General features: G+C 42.4%; 1 protein-coding gene across 2 annotated transcripts in view; it reads right to left on the bottom strand.

Moving 5' to 3' along the window:
• Bdp1 (B double prime 1, subunit of RNA polymerase III transcription initiation factor IIIB) overlaps positions 1–11,155 on the bottom strand; it is a 93,264-nt gene extending 82,109 nt beyond the window's left edge. For both annotated transcript variants that reach the window (XM_041663344.1, XM_041663345.1), the window contains exons 1-4: positions 10,717–11,155; positions 6,911–7,187; positions 4,248–4,357; positions 3,038–3,097 (exon numbers count right to left, since the gene is read on the bottom strand). In XM_041663344.1, coding sequence (XP_041519278.1) covers positions 3,038–3,097; positions 4,248–4,357; positions 6,911–7,187; positions 10,717–10,934 — 665 coding nt within the window. In that variant the 5' untranslated portion in view covers positions 10,935–11,155. The remainder of the gene's footprint in view (positions 1–3,037; positions 3,098–4,247; positions 4,358–6,910; positions 7,188–10,716) is intronic.
• Positions 11,156–16,170: the final 5,015 nt, after the last annotated feature.

The raw sequence follows: 16,170 nt of genomic DNA, 5'->3' as shown, positions 1-16,170 counted from the left end.
TCTGTAAGCCAGGCCGGCCTTTAGCTCAGAAATCCATCTGCCTCTGCCTCCCAAGGGCTAGGATTAAAAGTGTTCACCATCACCACTCAGATACTTGGTAGCATTTAATAAGGAATCTGAAAACATAATAATAATAAATCTTTTCTCGCTTTTAAAATAAACAAATGGTATCAGATGTGTAACTCACTGGTATATAGTCTATCTTGGGTTTGAGGCCAATAATAAAAAAAATGAATAAACGGTATCTTAAGCTGAGCATTTCTATCATGTCAAACATTTCTCGATGCTTTGTGATAAAAATGTGCAAAATCTTTTTTCTGAAATATATTTCCTGGTGTATGTTTTTGTAGTTTTTTTTTTATTTTCCTACTCTATGAGATAGGATGTTACTATGAAGCCCTAGGTAGCCTGGTGCTCGTGCCCACCATGTGGCCCCACACTGGCTGCAGACTCAGTCTCTCATCTGCTGGGGTCACAAGGGTACACTACCTTGTCCAGCTCTCAGGTATTCCATCAGCCTACGGTGCAAAAGCCCAGAACTTCTTGCTCCTACCCAATTATAACTTGGTTTGTTAAAAGGTGAATTCAAATCTTACTTTCCACCACAATGTCAGCTTAATATTTTATTGAAGTACACATAAATTATAAATCTGGAATGATATATTTAAAAATCGGTGAGCTGCCGGGCGGTGGTGGCGCACGCCTTTAATCCCAGCACTCGGGAGGCAGAGGCAGGCGGATCTCTGGGAGTTCGAGACCAGCCTGGTCTACAAGAGCTAGTTCCAGGTCAGGCTCCAAAGCCACAGAGAAACCCTGTCTCGAAAAAGCAAAATAAATAAATAAAAAATAAATAAATAAAAAAATCGGTGAGCTGATGAGATGGCTCAGTGGTTAAGTCTCTTGTACAAAGCCTGAAAACCTGACTTCAGTCTCCAGAACACACACTGACTCCCACAAACTATCTTCTCACTTCCACACTCACCAGGGCATGCATGTGCCCGCATATATACACACAAATACACACAATAAATACATGTAATAAAAAAAATGCATTATTGTAATTGTTAACATTTGTTGCTTCAGGGGGAAAGAGGGAGAACCACAGACTTTTAAACCATGAAAAAACAAAGGTGGGAAGACTACTGTATACATTCCCTTTGCTCTTTTGAACGTTTAAAAAGCATTTATTGATTGATTGATTGATTGATTGATTGATTGCGTGAGCAGTGTTCTCCCTTCATATATATGTCTGCACACCAGAAGAGGGCACCAGATCTCATTACAGACAGCTGTGAGCCAACACATGGTTGCTGGGAATTGAACCCAGGACCTCTGGAAGAAAAGTCAGAGCTCTTAACCTCTGAGCCAACTCTCCAACACCTTATTTGAGGTTTTTACTACTTAAAACTACTGTTTTTGTACAACAAACAACTCCATTTGCTGGGCATAGCAGTGCAGGCCTTTAGTCCTAGCACTCAGAGTTCAGGGCCCAGCATGATCTACATAGCAAGTTTTAAACTAGCCAAGGCTACATAGTAAGATCCTGTCTCATAATTCCCAATTTGAACATCTTTAATACAAAACTCGTGAGGCCAGTGAGATAAGATGCCAAGCCTGACAACCTATGTCCAATACATGGAACCCAAAAGTTAGAAGGAGAGAACTGATCCTCAGGCTGTCCTATGACCTCCACAAGTTATGGCACTCAGATGGACACACAGGCACAAATATACATGTATAAATGTAAATCATAATATCAGTCAATTACATATATATTACACAAATACTATAACCCTTTCATTATGAAAGAATCTAAGTGTGTGTGTGTGTGGTTTTGAGACAGGTTCTCCCTGTGTACCTGCTGTGTGGCAATTTCCTATAGAACCTTCTCAGTGGAAGAGAAGCTTAAGACATGGGATGTTCCTAAAGAAGCTTGTTAAGCTCAGGAGCTAACAACTCAAAGGCTTCAGGAAGTCCCTAAAACTGACCTTCCCTCTCCAAGTGCATATAAGCAGTAAAGACTCTGAGAAACCCTCTTGGATAAGCCAAGCCACCTAGAAGAAAGTGGACCAATGGAGCTGTGATGTCTAAAAGACACTCTCCAACCTGCTGAACTGCCTTCAAGCTGTGCAGTGCCAGTTTCTCAGCTTTCATGAGTCATCGTCCAAGCTGGGTTGGGCTCTGATGATGCAGCTGTCTTTGAAATAACTTATAATCCAGTGAATAACCTCTCACTCGTATTCCTGACAATGAACACCCATAAAATTCATTGGTTAACCAAGCTGGTATCCTTATGAGTCTATCACCAGCCCCTTACCTGGGACAAGTAGACATTTATTCATATCTCTCCAGGAATGTCACACGTCAGTAGTCCACACTGGTCTTGACCCTGAGATCCTCCTGCCTCAGCCTCTCAAGGACTGAGGTTAGACACATGAGTTACCATGAGCAGCTACAGCTTCTATATTTCCTTTTTTTTCTTTTTTCTTTTTTGAGAGAGTGTTTCTCTATTAGCCTTGGCTACCCTAACAGCTTCTATTCTTAAATGAGTCTATTTTCAGGAGCCAATCAAATATAAATAGTACAACAGAAAGATTCATTTGAGGCTGGGGGTAGGGGTGTTCCGTGGATAAACTGTTTATCCAGAAGCATGAGGAATTGTAGACAAGGGATTTCGATGATAAGCTGACTAGATAGACAAGTCAAAATCAGAAGAGACCTTGCCTCAATCAAGAGTAACTGAGTAAGACAAGACACACATGTATAAACACACAACACACTGTGCCTGTAAGAAAAGAAAGGAAGAGAGGAAGGTAGGGGGAGGGGAAGGGGGAGAGAGAGAGAGAGAGAGAAGAGAAAGAAAAGAAGGAAGGAAAAAGGGGGAAAAAGGAAGGACATTAGACTTCATTTTAAAAGTGTATCCAATGGTGGGTGTAACTCAGTGGTAAGGCACCTGTGTGTAGTCCCAATTTGGTGCCCAGCAACAACAGAAAGGCACATAAACAACATATGTAAAAGAGCAAGATAAGATGCTCACTCTCTTGCCGGGGTAGGAGCCAAGGATTTTTCGGTTTTCTTTTCTTGTTCCACTGAAGAACTGTTAAGTGCAAATAAAAGAATACTTTTAAATAAATTGATATTTTATCAATTCTATCTATAGGATTATATCTATAATTATATCAATTATATCTATAACCAAAAAATATATTAGCTTCTATTTTTATGTTTTCTTTTTATTTCATGTGCATTATTGTTTTATCATGGGTGTCGGGTTCACTGGAGCTGGAGTTACAGACAGTTGTGAGCGGCCGTGTGGGTGCTGGGAATTGAACCCAGGTCCTCTGGAAGAGAAGTCAGTGCTCTTAACCTCTGAGCCATCTTTCCAGCCCCCCTATTTTTAATACAATATACTAAAACATGTCATTAAAATGTTCAGCAATCATTTTTCCCTGTGCCTGGGAAATGAGCTCAGTGAAGGCTGAGAATTAACTTGATTCCCAGCACACATCCCAACCTAAATAAATAGATAAAAAAACTCATCAAGCACCAATATCTGCTGTGGGCTAAATCAGAAATGTTTTTACCCGCTAATTCCTTAGTGAAGAGAGACTCTCAGCTCTGGGAAATGAAGCAACCTAGGTGGCTCATCTCCAACCAATAGCTGTCAAACTCAAACTTATGTTTCTTGCCCTTCCTTCAATGAGGCCAACAAAGACCGGGTAAACGTAAAAGACACTTATACTGAAGAAATACACTAATTCCATATCCTACACCACCAAAATCACAATGAACAGATTTCCAGGATTTCTACCTTCTATCTCAGGCTAACTTTAATTAAAGAATTAAAGCTTTGTTCGTGAAGGACTTGTTACTCAAACTGTACCGTTACTAATGTATAGGGCATAAAAACTAAAGATTCCTTTCTATAGTATTATAGTACATAACAAATAGAAGTTATACTCTATCCTGATAATTAAAACAATAAAGGAGCCCCTTTTCATCTTGGAGATAAAGGAAGGGCATCATTATCATCCCAGAAAGTATCACTTGATAGAGCACGATTGAGTACCGCACGTGGGAAGAGCATCAGCTTAGACCTCAGTACCCCAGGAGAAAAATGTATCTATACTCATTTTGTTAGAAATTTTATTTTATCATCAAGCTTCTAAAAAACATGAAACTGTACTCTAAAAGTGCCATATCACTATATACCCAATGAAATTAAAGCACAAATAAATTCTACTTACGTCATTGGATTGTTATCTGGCAGGTAATATATGAAGTCTCTCATGGTCATTTTTGAACGATCTGGTGGCCTCTGGCTTTCATTTGTAGCAAATTTGTTTTTCCACTGTTTCTATATACAGAGATTTTATGAACAAAATAATTTCAGACACAGTAAACTCAAATACACAACCCACTGACTTAAAGTGCTTTAATATTACTATAATTATACCTAATTTTAAGAAATCATTTATAACCTGAATGTTGTATTATACAATATCCTTAGTAGTTTTTCATTTTCCTTAGTAGCATTTTAAAATAAAGCAGAATTAGAGGTTTTATTATAGATGTTTTATGATGATGTAATTTGATTTGTGTGTATGCACGTATGTGTGAGCATGGGCAGATGTGTCCATGCCCCAGGGAGGCCAGAAAAGGCCACTGAGTGTCACCCTATATCACTCTCTACTTAAGTCTTTTGAGGCAAGGGCTTACATCTTAGCTAGAGTAGAAATCAGCAAGACCCAGTGATCCTAGCCCGTCTCAGAGGTGAGATTACAGCCATTTGTGGGATGTCCAACTTGTTACATAGGTGCTGGGATCCAAGATCGTAAAGCAAGCACTTTTAACCAGTGAACCACCTCTCCAAACCCTTATCTTAATTAAAGATATTTTACCATGGGCTTCACAGCAAGAGTTAAGATGGAGAGGCACTCTGAAGACAGTTACCAAACCTAAGAGAGCATGGAGAAAAGTTTCTCAAAGATGAATCACCTCTTTTTTTTTTTAATATGTATTTATTTATTTATTTGTTATGTATACAATATTCTGTCTGTGTGTATGCCTGCAGGCCAGAAGAGGGCACCAGACCCCATTACAGATGGTTGTGAGCCACCAAGTGGTTTCTGGGAATTGAACTCAGGACCTTTGGAAGAGCAGGCAATGCTCTTAACCACTGAGCCATCTCTCCAGCCCCATGAATCACCTCTTAACAATTTTTAAAATCCAAGAAGTTGGGAGCTAGGGAGACGGCTCAGCGGTTAAGAGCACTGACTGCTCTTCCAGAGGTCCTGAGTTCAAAATTCCCAGCAAGCACATGGTGGCTCACAACCATCTATAGTGAGATCTGGTGCCCTCTTCTGACATAAAGTCATACATGCAGATAGAGCATTCATATACATCGAAAGAAGGAAGGAAGGAAGGAAGGAAGGAGAGAGAAAAAAATCCAAAAAATTGGCACTAGATAAAAAGCTCAGCGTATACAATTCTGTTTATCGAAGCTAGGAATGTGGCTCAGTGTTAAAGCACCTGCCTCGCATATATGAGGTACAGAGTTCAATCCCCAACACTACCAAAATGAGGTATTCTGTAATTAGCTAAAACAGCTGACATTTGTTGTTCACTACTTTCTAAACACTAAAACACATTAGTTCAAATGCATGAATAATAAATCTTCAAAATCCTCCAGTGAGGTTTTCGTATCATTATTGGTAATATTCTACAGAGAAGGAGAAACAGAGATACAAAAAAGACTAAGCCGCCCAACACCACACTGCTAGTAAGGGATGAAGCCTACATTTCTAACTCCAAAGCCAGCTTTATCACTGTTCCACTGTATACCGTGCCTCATTAAAAGGGACACACTCTTATTATATGCACTGCGTAAGTTTTTTGGCCATAGTTCAATTTAAAACATTCACATTTGCTTGGTTATACTTATTTTAATTCAAATTACTCCACATCGCTTAGACATTTTTATGGAAACTATTTTCATATGCTTGTGTATCTATCTGCATGTTCATAAAAAACTTACTTTTTATTATCACCAAAACTAGTGAAAAATTTAAATGAATAAAATAATTTTAAAATGACTATCAAGGAAAATGTGATGATACAAGATATGGATGGCTGGGTCAGTAAGATGGTCTTGACTACAGAGTGAGTTACACATTGAGTCACAACTGCCCCCCCAAAAAACCCTGAAAATTAATAAATAGTAATAATAATAAAGTCTATCAGTTGAAAAAAAAGTAAATTTACAAGGTTTACTTTGAAGCACAAATAATAAAAACCCAGAGACAGATACTGGGGTTCAACTTGAAGATCAGACAAGCAAAGCAGCCAATCACTAGAGAGACCTTTTACCTCTGCCAAAAATTTAGACCCAAAAGGCAAGATTCTGTCTCCACGAATCCTCAGACTCCATATTCTCCTGAGTTCCTGTCTCTTCCCCTTTACAGTCCTCTCTCTGTACAGCTATATCACTCCTGTCTCCACCTCCCTAATGCTGGGATTAAAGGCATGGGATCCCAAATGCTGGAATCACTTTTGTGTGAGCTCTGTTTCTTCTTTACACAGATTCAATCTCACGTGGCCCAGGGTGGCCTTGAACTCACAGAGATCCCTCTGTCTCCGAGTCCTGGGATTAAAGGTGTGTGCATTGTTGCCTGGCTATGTAGCTGACTAGTATGGCTGCTTTATCCTCTGAACTTCAGGCAAGCTTTATTTATTAAAACACAAATAATATACCACTCTATTACTTTGTATTACACAAGATGTTATGTTACACACGAGTCATTATCTGGTATTATTTTCCCATCCATTTCCACACATACTTCTTTTTCTTCTAAAGCTAAATATAGAAATCTAGCAGGCAGCATCTAAATTTTGCGTTTCTTCAACTTACCTTCTCTTTTCTCAACTCTTCTTTCAGCATCTCTCTTAGTTTCCTGGCCTTGTATATTCGGTATCTATCTGAACACGGGGGCTTGTCTTTAGCTGGAGCAGGGCTGGGCTGCAGAGCATCGTGGTTAACTGCAGACAAGGGTTGACACTGTGAAGGAACACTGACAGTAGGCTTCGCAAGACTAGAAGTGCTTGGCACTCGCTTTCTTCTCTGAGAAACAGTAGAGGATGGTTTGCTGGACTCTTCAACATTATTTTCATCACCAGTCTTTGCATCACTGTTGAAATATAAAAGAAAGAGTGGACGTCATGAATCTTATGCTAGTTTTAAAACTATATTAAGGTCTCCAAACAGAAAAAATGCATAAAAACATGACTTCTCAGATTTATGTTGATTACAACAGAGTTGCAATTGACTTGTTTAAAACTTTCTTAGCCGGATGTGAGAGCTCACACACTATTCCCAGCAAAGGGAAGCTGAGGCAGACAGACTGCCATGAGTCTGAAGCCAAGCAGTTTGAGCTACCTACCAGGTAAGACTATCTCAGAACAAAGCAGGGCTGCTGAGAGGGATAAATGTACTCTTACTCCTCCAGGACCAGAATGGCGCAAAAACACCCGGAACTCTAGCTCCATAGATCCCACACTTTCTGTCCTCCATGGACACCTGCACACACATGACATTCACATACACACTCACACACACACACACAAAATCTTCAAATGACAAAAAATAGTTTTTGTGCGTGTAAATTCTAAGAAGTTTGTTTAAGTTAATCTTTTTCAAACTTCAATCCCTAAGCCCAACATAAAACATTAATAACATGCTGAGCACGAAACAACAGCTAAGACAAAACAAGGCTTAATTAGCAAATTTTTAATAAATAAACAGCTGAGAGGTTTGGACATTTTTGTTTTGCTACATGTCTGCAATCGCAATACTGAGGAAGTGGAAGCAGAAGGATCAGAAAAGTTTATAATCATCCTCAACATACGAGTTGAGGCTAGCTTAGGCTACATGAGACCCTAGCTCAAAAAACAGGAGAAAAAAAAAAAGAACTAGTCATATTGACTATGGTCCAAATCAGATATAAGTCTCTCAGAAATGGGCTGATGTCACGACTCAAGATTAAGAAAGAGCACTGGCTGCTTGGGTTCAATTCCCAGAACCCAGATGTAGCTCACAACTGTCTGTAACTCCAGTTCCAGGGTATCTAACAGCCTCTTCTAGTTTCCAGGAGCACCAGGCATGCAAGTGGTGCACAAAGCCAAACACCCACATGCATAAAATTTCTTAAAAGCAAATAGCCGGGCACAGTGGTGTACACCTTCAGTCACATCACAGAGGCAGGCAGATCTCTGAGTTCAAGCCCAGCCTGCTCTACAGGGAGTTCAGGACAGTCACAGAGAAACCCTGTCTCAAAAAGCAAAAAAAAAAAAAAAAAGAAACCAGAGGTGAAGTTGAATAGCATTAACATCTACTTCTAATAACGCACTTTAGCAGGCAAGATAACTGTGGTTGACAATTTTTATCACAAGACTGTTATAGAAAAGATCTGGAATGATCAACACAAAGAAATAATAAACTTTTAAAGTGATATATCATACCATGACACATTCCAAATACATACCGAAATAACAAATCATACTCCATAAATAAGTACTATCATTTAACATTGAAAAGGGGGTATAGGGACTTGAGAGATGGCTCATTGGTTAAGAGCACTGGCTGCTCTTTCAGAGGACCCTGGCTCAATTCCCAGCACCCACATGGCAGCTCACAACTGTCTGTAACTCCAGTTCTAAGGGATCTGATACCTTCACATAAACATACATACAGGCAAAACACTAATGCAGATAGATAGATAGATAGATAGATAGACAGACAGACAGACAGACAGACTGACTGACTGACTTTAGGGGGGAGATATAAATCAAGATTTTAAGTCTATTTTTATCTTATCGTTACTTCTATATAAAGTTGAAGCTATCTTAACCTCTGGTATAATCTCTCTAAAAAGACTTTTAATTGAAACTCTTTTCCTAAAGCTGAAGACAGATAAAACTCAATGGTAGACTGCTTGTCTAATATGCACAAAGCCCTGGGGTTCAGCAAAAACTGTGACCCTTAAAACAATGTAACACATCAACCACTGGCATTTTCTACTTTAAATGCATACTCTGTTGGTTTCTACAACTAGCAAAAACCCAGAACAAAATGGTCTCATCAAATAAGGAAAAAGGACTTGGGATGTAGCTAAGCTGGCTGAATGCTTAGGCGGCATGCATGGAGGCCTGGCTTCCATCGCCTGTGCCACAGGAACCAGGCACAGCTGCACACATCTGCCACTTCAGCATTCAGAAGGCACAGCAGTGGGATCAGGAATCCAAGGGCATCTCCTCATGCACAGTCAGTTCTAGGCCAGCCTGAGCTACATGAAAATTCTCTCTTAAAAAAAAAAAGAAAGAAAGAAAAACTGCTGGACATGGTGGCACATGCTTTTAATCCCAGTACTCAGAAGGCAGAGGCGATGGATCTCTTTGTTCCAGGCAAGTCAAAGCCACATAGTGAAATCCTGCCTAAAAAACAAAACAAAACAAAACCAACAACAAATTTATGTGTGTGTGTAAATAATCTAGACATCTTAGGACCATGGCCTAAGGGCAATTTATAAACGATCAATCATCATGCATTCACAGCTAACAAAAATATCCAAACCACTTTGAGTAATGACCAGCACTAGTGTTTTCATTCTAAGTACAAACTTGGAAATATGGAGAATCATTGAAATATCAAAATAACACAGAGCACCAACTCAGATCACAGAAGAAATGCTGTTGCTATGCAAACGTAATTCGTACCATCTCCCTGTCACTCAACGTGATTAGCAGTTTACTGGCTTCTTCCTCTGTGTAAAACTGCAATCATTGTACCATCACCTTTCCTTGTTTTGTTTTTTGAGACAGCGTCTACATAATCCTGACTGTTCTACAACTCACTCCGTAGACCAGGCTGGCCTCAAACTCACAGATCCACCTGCCTCAGCCTCTCGATTACTAGGACTAAATGCATGTGGACTACACCTGGTTCTTGTCACTTTTTTTGAAATTAGTAAATTTGGAGGAACTACTCTCTTCCATGTCATTCTCAAAACAGTTTATAAAATCATATCTGATCTCAAAATACTGCCCCAAAGGAGGTACTACTGACATCGAAGAGAGGAATAAATTTTCACTGAGGACGGCCTACTTTAAATTCTTAAACTAAGAAGTAGAGTCCTGCATTCAAATATGGTATTTGACGCTAAAGCGAGGCGTCTTAATTAGGGAAACATTGTAACTATAAAGGAGTACACACTCAAACCAAAATAAGCAACCTGAGTTTGACAAATTCTGCAGGTGTGGCTCTGACAGGGCGCTTGCCTGACACGCATGAGGCGCTGGGGTTCAACTGCATCACCGCGTGGAGGGGGAAAAAGAAATTCAAGTAACATTGGTGTTCTCCTTTTAAAAATAAATATTCACAAAATGATAATCCCAAACTGCTTTCCGAGTAAAGTGCTCCAGGAGAATTAAATTCCTAGTGATAGTGTGCCTATTCGTGAATTCAGAATTGTGAAACCTGAATTCCCATCCCTGTAAAAAAAGAAAGGGGGGGGGGGTCTCCTCGAGAATCATGACAGAATCAGCAGTCACACCTTCTGATCAGGGAATTAAACTGCAGCTAGGAGTGGTTTCGTCCAGCTCAAGCCAAAGGCTTGCTGCAGACGAGGTACTCCGCTTCATGCTCGTTCTAGAAGACCATACCTGCTCCTGGGAGCCTTTTCCTGGGGCTCCGCTCCCCCGGAAGCCACCGCAGGCGCAGGCACATCTATGGGCTCCGCTGGCTTCGGAGCGGACTCGGTGGCAGGCTCGGGAGGCCTGGGAACCTCCGGTACACGTTGGGGATTAGGAGCGGCGGAGCCCCTGGAGCCTCCACCAGGCCTGACATTCGGCTTCACGCTAAGGCGTGCCCTGCGGAACATGGCGGAGCCAGGGGGCCGGGAGCGGCGGCTCCACAGCCGCGCTCAGCCCAGAGCCCCGGCCGCTGCCCGAGGGCTCGGACCCTCGCCCTCCCACACGGCCACAATCACCAGCCCAGGGCTGGCTACCGCAATTTCGCGCCCCCTCCGCCTCCTCCGCTCTCCCGCCACCGCCTCCTCTTCATGACCCTGCCACACTGATAGCTAAGTTTCTCCTCCCCGCGGCCCGGCTCGCAAAGAGGCGCCGGAAATCATAGCGTAATCAAACTGCGCCGCGGATGACGTCACGCTGCGGGCGCCGGGAACCATAGCAACTGCAACGCTCTGTAGCTTCGGTTACCAGTGAAGCAGAGATTTTGAACTCAACTAGATATTCCTTCTTCTGTAAAACGGCGGGGGTTGTTGAAAAAAGAGTAGGGAAGCAGCTCGATCTTCAGACTCAAACTTGTAAAACACCCCAACTCCCAAACCCCGCCCGCGCGGTGCTGGAGTTTGAACCCAAGGCCCCTAGCATAATCGGTATGCACGGTACCACAGAACTTCACGCCCAGCCCACTTAACAGAATCTTTTATGGACTATTAAGGAGTTCTAGAGAAAAGGCAAAGTGTGCAAAAATACAAAGCCTGGTGGTGCATTGGGAGACTTAGTCTAGTTGTTACCCTTGCATTGGGGAAAACTTTCCTGGAATAGAGCTGTAAACTGCTACAGTTCCAGTAACGTTGTGGTACTACCTGGCTCCCGCCAAGAGTACCCTTCATACTCCCTTTGTACACAACCTCTAACGCTTTCAGGAAGGTCACGACAAGTGGTCAGCACGGACTATCTAGCAAGACCTTATCTCAAAAAGACAATAAAATAGTTTGAGAGAAGTGCCTTACCACCAGCTCGTACCCAGAGCATAGATAGACACTGGTTTTGTTTTTGAGACAGGGTCTCTCTCTCTCTCTCTCTCTCTCTCTCTCTCTCTCTCTCTCTCAGAATTACGTATTTAAGCCGGGCGATGGTGGCACACGCCTTTAATCCCAGTACTCGGGAGTTCGAGACCAGCCTGGTCTACAGAGCTAGTTCCAGGACAGGCTCCAAAGCCACAGAGAAACCCTGTCTCGAAAAAAAAACAAACAAACAAACAAAAAAAGAACTATGTATTTATTAGGTACAGTGTTCTACCTGCATGCGTACCTATACAACAGAAGAGGGCACCAGATCTCATTATAGATGGTAGTGAGCCACTAGGTGGTTGCTGGGAATTAAACTCAGGACCTTTGGGAAAAAAGTCAGAGCCCTTAACCACTGAGCCATCTCTCCAGCCCCAAGGCAGGGTCTCTTATAGCCAAGACTGGCCTTCTGTTCTTGGTCCTCCTGCCTCCACATGCTGAGTGCTGAGATTACAGGCATGCATGTGTTACCCATGCCCTGCTAGAAAGAAAAAGAAGTTTATGAGTATGGAGGGTTTGTGCTGTGTGTGGGTGCCCAGGGGAGCCAGAGAGCTACCGGTGTTTCTCAGACTCCTGATGTAGCTGCTGGGAACCAAAAAGTGCCCACTGGAACAGCAGAAAATGATCCTAACAACTGAGCCATCTCTCTAACTCCCCGCCTCTACTGAGAAATTTTAAATTGAGTAAAACAATTCTTGTGTGAAGAAATGGCAAATGGTTACCTATTGAAAGAGAAGCTATGAAACACTTCATAGGAAGACATTCACTAAACCTGCTTTAGTACACCTTAATGTGAGCATAGTGCCTATCAAATATTATTATCCTCTGACTTTACACATTCATGTCAGTAATCTTAATCTGCTTCCAGAGATAGTAACAGAACAATAAGTAAGACATTCTATACTACAGAGGTGAAAATACAAAACAAATGAACAAGATAATTAGGAATATTAAATGTGGGCTGGAGAGCTGGCTCAGAGGTTAAAAGCACTGCCTGCTTTTCTAGAGGTCCTGAATTCAATTCCCAGCAACCACGTGGTGACTCATAATCATAATGAGATCTGGTGCCCTCTTCTAGCCTGCAGGCATACAAGCTGGTAGAATACTGTATATCTAATAAATAATCTTTTTTAAAAAGTTAAATGTAATGAAAGAGACTTCAAGGGTTATACAATAAGAGTCCTGGTGCACTGGCAGTAAGGCCTTTATGATGGAAGGAAAAAATAGGCAGCCCTAAGATTTACTCTGTAGAACTGAAGAATGACAATACTCATTGAATCTGAGACACAAACCCATGACACAGAAAAGCATAAATCTCTATCTTTTTTAAAGGAAAATATTGTAAGAACATCCTATTTGGGTGTGGTTGAAAGTGCCTTGACCCCAATACTTGAGAAACAGAGGTAGGAGGATCGTAAATTCAAGGTCGTCCTCACTGTACAATTCCGAGACTGCCAGGCGATGGTGGTGCACGCCTTTAATCCCAGCACTCGGGAGGCAGAGGCAGGTGGATCTCTGTGAGTTCGAGACCAGCCTGGTCTACAGAGTTATTTCCAGGACAGGCTCCAAAACCACAGAGAAACCCTGTCTTGAAAAACCAAAAAAAAAAAAAAGTTCCGAGACAGCCTGGGCTACATGAACCCCCCCCCCCCCCACACACACACACACTTCGGAAACAGGAGAGATGGTTCCGCAGTTAAGCACTTGCTGCTCCATCATGAGGACCACAGATTGCATCCCAGCATCCATGTCAGGTAGTTCACAAATGTAAGTCCAGCTCCAAAGGAGCCAACATCCTCTTATCCTCTTTTGGCTTCTGAGGGCGCTCTCTCTCTCTTTCTCTCTCTCTCTCTCTCTCTCTCTCTCTCTCTCTCTGTGTGTGTGTGTGTGTGTGTGTGTGTGTGTGCACAAAATAAATAATATTCTAGTTTTCTCTAATGTTCTCTCCATATTTCTCTCTGAAACAGAGCTGGAGTCTCACTATGTAGCTTTGACTGTCCTAGAACTATGCTTGGAATGTAGAGCAGGCTGCCCTCGAACTCAAATTTATCAAGACTGAGACCTGCCTGTCTCTGCTTCTGCAGTGCTGAAACTAAAGACATGCTCCCAGCCCTCTGGAAGAAACTCAATGTATTCTGCGTGTATAGGGAATATTCTTGTAACCTCACAACTCAAAAAATATAACTTCAGGCACATATTCATTCAAAGAATCCATACATGAAGCTCAGGAGGTAGATGTATGAGATTCTTATGTGTAAACAAGAGAAAATACACTTAAAACCCCAAACCAACTATATATCTTTTGTGCGTATGTGGTTTTTCAAGACAGGGTTTCTCTGTGTAACAACATTGACTGTCCTGGAACTTGCTTTGTAGACCAGACTGGCATCGAATTCCCAGAGATCCACCTGTCTCTGCCTCACAAGTGTTGGGATTAAAGGCATGCACCACCACCGTGCAGCAGCTTCCTGTTTTTTTAAGCAAGAGGTAGACACGTCTCACTGTGCAGCTCAAGTCAGCCTCAAACGTGTAGCATTGCCTCAGTCGTCCTAGCATGAGGAGTACAGTCACATGCCACCACTCTGGCTTCCTCTTCCTCCTGCCCTCTTACTATCAATATTGTGTGTGGGGATTCAAATCCAGGGCTTTGCATACTCTAAATAAGTGTCTGCCACTGAACTCTATTCCTGATCCCCAGATCATCTCTTGTCGCTATATACAGCTGGGCCAGAGAGCCTTTTCTCCTCCTTGGGCACTTAGGAAGGGTTCACTAGGTAGAAGCACACACGTGATCTGAGCAGTTCTGAACAGGACAGTGTATGATGTGAGAAGGGCAAGAAGTGTGCAAGGCTCTCTGGGGTGAAAGAACAATACATAGAAGGTAACATACAGAGCAATACTGTCTTAGTTAGGGTGTCTATTGTTGTGAAGGGACACCATGACCACAGCAACTCTTAGAAAGGAAAATATTCTATTGAGTGCCTTACAGTTCAGAGGTTTAGTATATCATCATCATGGTGGGGAATGGCAGTGTGCAGGCAGACATGGTGCTGGAGAAGGGGCTGAGAATTCTGCATCTTTATCCAAAGGCAACAGGAAGTGGACTGCAACGCTGGGCATAGCTTGAGCACAGGAGACCTCAAAGCCCAACCTCACGGTGACAGGCTTCCTCCAACAAGACTACACTTACTCCAACAAGGTCACACCTCATAATAGTGCCATTCCCTAGAGGGGCATTTTCTTTCAAAGCACCACAGTGACTGCATACTGCACTTGACCAAGTATTTCTCTCTTTGCACATGTATATGCATGTGTGTCTTCATGTGTGCACAGTGCACATGGAGGTCAAAGGACAACTTTAGGTGCCATCTTCAGGAGCTGGTCACATTTTCTTAGGCAGGATCTCTCACTGGCCTGGTACTCACCTACTAAGCTAGGATGGCTGACCACCGAGGCCCAGAGACTCACCTGACACCCCCCCCCCCCCACACACACACACACAGAGCTGGGGTCACTTTTAACTGGGTAAAAGCTGATTTGAGGAGAATTCAATCGTTGTCACATTACCAGATTCATATTAATCCAATAGCGAAGAAAGGAAAACATATACAATGAAATAATGGATCCTAGCTGACAAGACTAATTGGCAAAATTAGGCGACTTTTTCCTTTTCCTTCCTCCCTCCCTCCCTCCCTCCCTCCCTTCCTTCCTTCTTTCTTTCCTCCTCCTCCTGTTCCACTATGGCTGTGCTTTCAATTCACTCATTCCATCTCTTGGCACTTTGTTCCATTATTCTCTAAACTGGTTGACTATGCGCTAATAATTGTAAAAGTTAAGTGATTTGTGTGTTGCGGAGACCATAGCATCATCTATACTTTTGCATACATTTAAAATATTCATTCCACAGTACAACCCCTTTAAATGCCCAGGCAAACGTCAGGCGTCCAGACCGGCTCAGTTTGTAAAAATGGACAGGTAAGAAAATAAGTTTCACTCGAGGAATGGAACCTTGGGGATGGAATGCAGACTGTCACTCAGGCAAGCCACACCCCAACCCTGCGGGTTTTCAGTCACTCTCCACAGCTCTTACGTAGCTTATAAAGTTGTTCCCGGGTATTTTGGATCCCACCCAACCAGAAAGCCTGAGATTAAAACTCCTAAAGTTCTGCCCATCGGGACGAGGGCACCGGGATAAAAGCGATTCTACACAGGCTTTGGAGCCCGCATGAGAGCCACCTCTTCTGTCGTCCTTATCAGGTCGTTTCTGCCCGGTGAGGATGATAAAGCCTCCCTTCAGGTTGGT

This window comes from Microtus oregoni, unplaced genomic scaffold (assembly GCF_018167655.1).
Source record: "Microtus oregoni isolate MIOR12 unplaced genomic scaffold, Mior012 000014F_ref0000157, whole genome shotgun sequence".
Classification (NCBI taxonomy): Eukaryota; Metazoa; Chordata; class Mammalia; order Rodentia; family Cricetidae; genus Microtus; species Microtus oregoni.
Note: the sequence above shows the minus strand (reverse complement) of the source record. Positions and strands in the feature narration are given on the sequence as shown.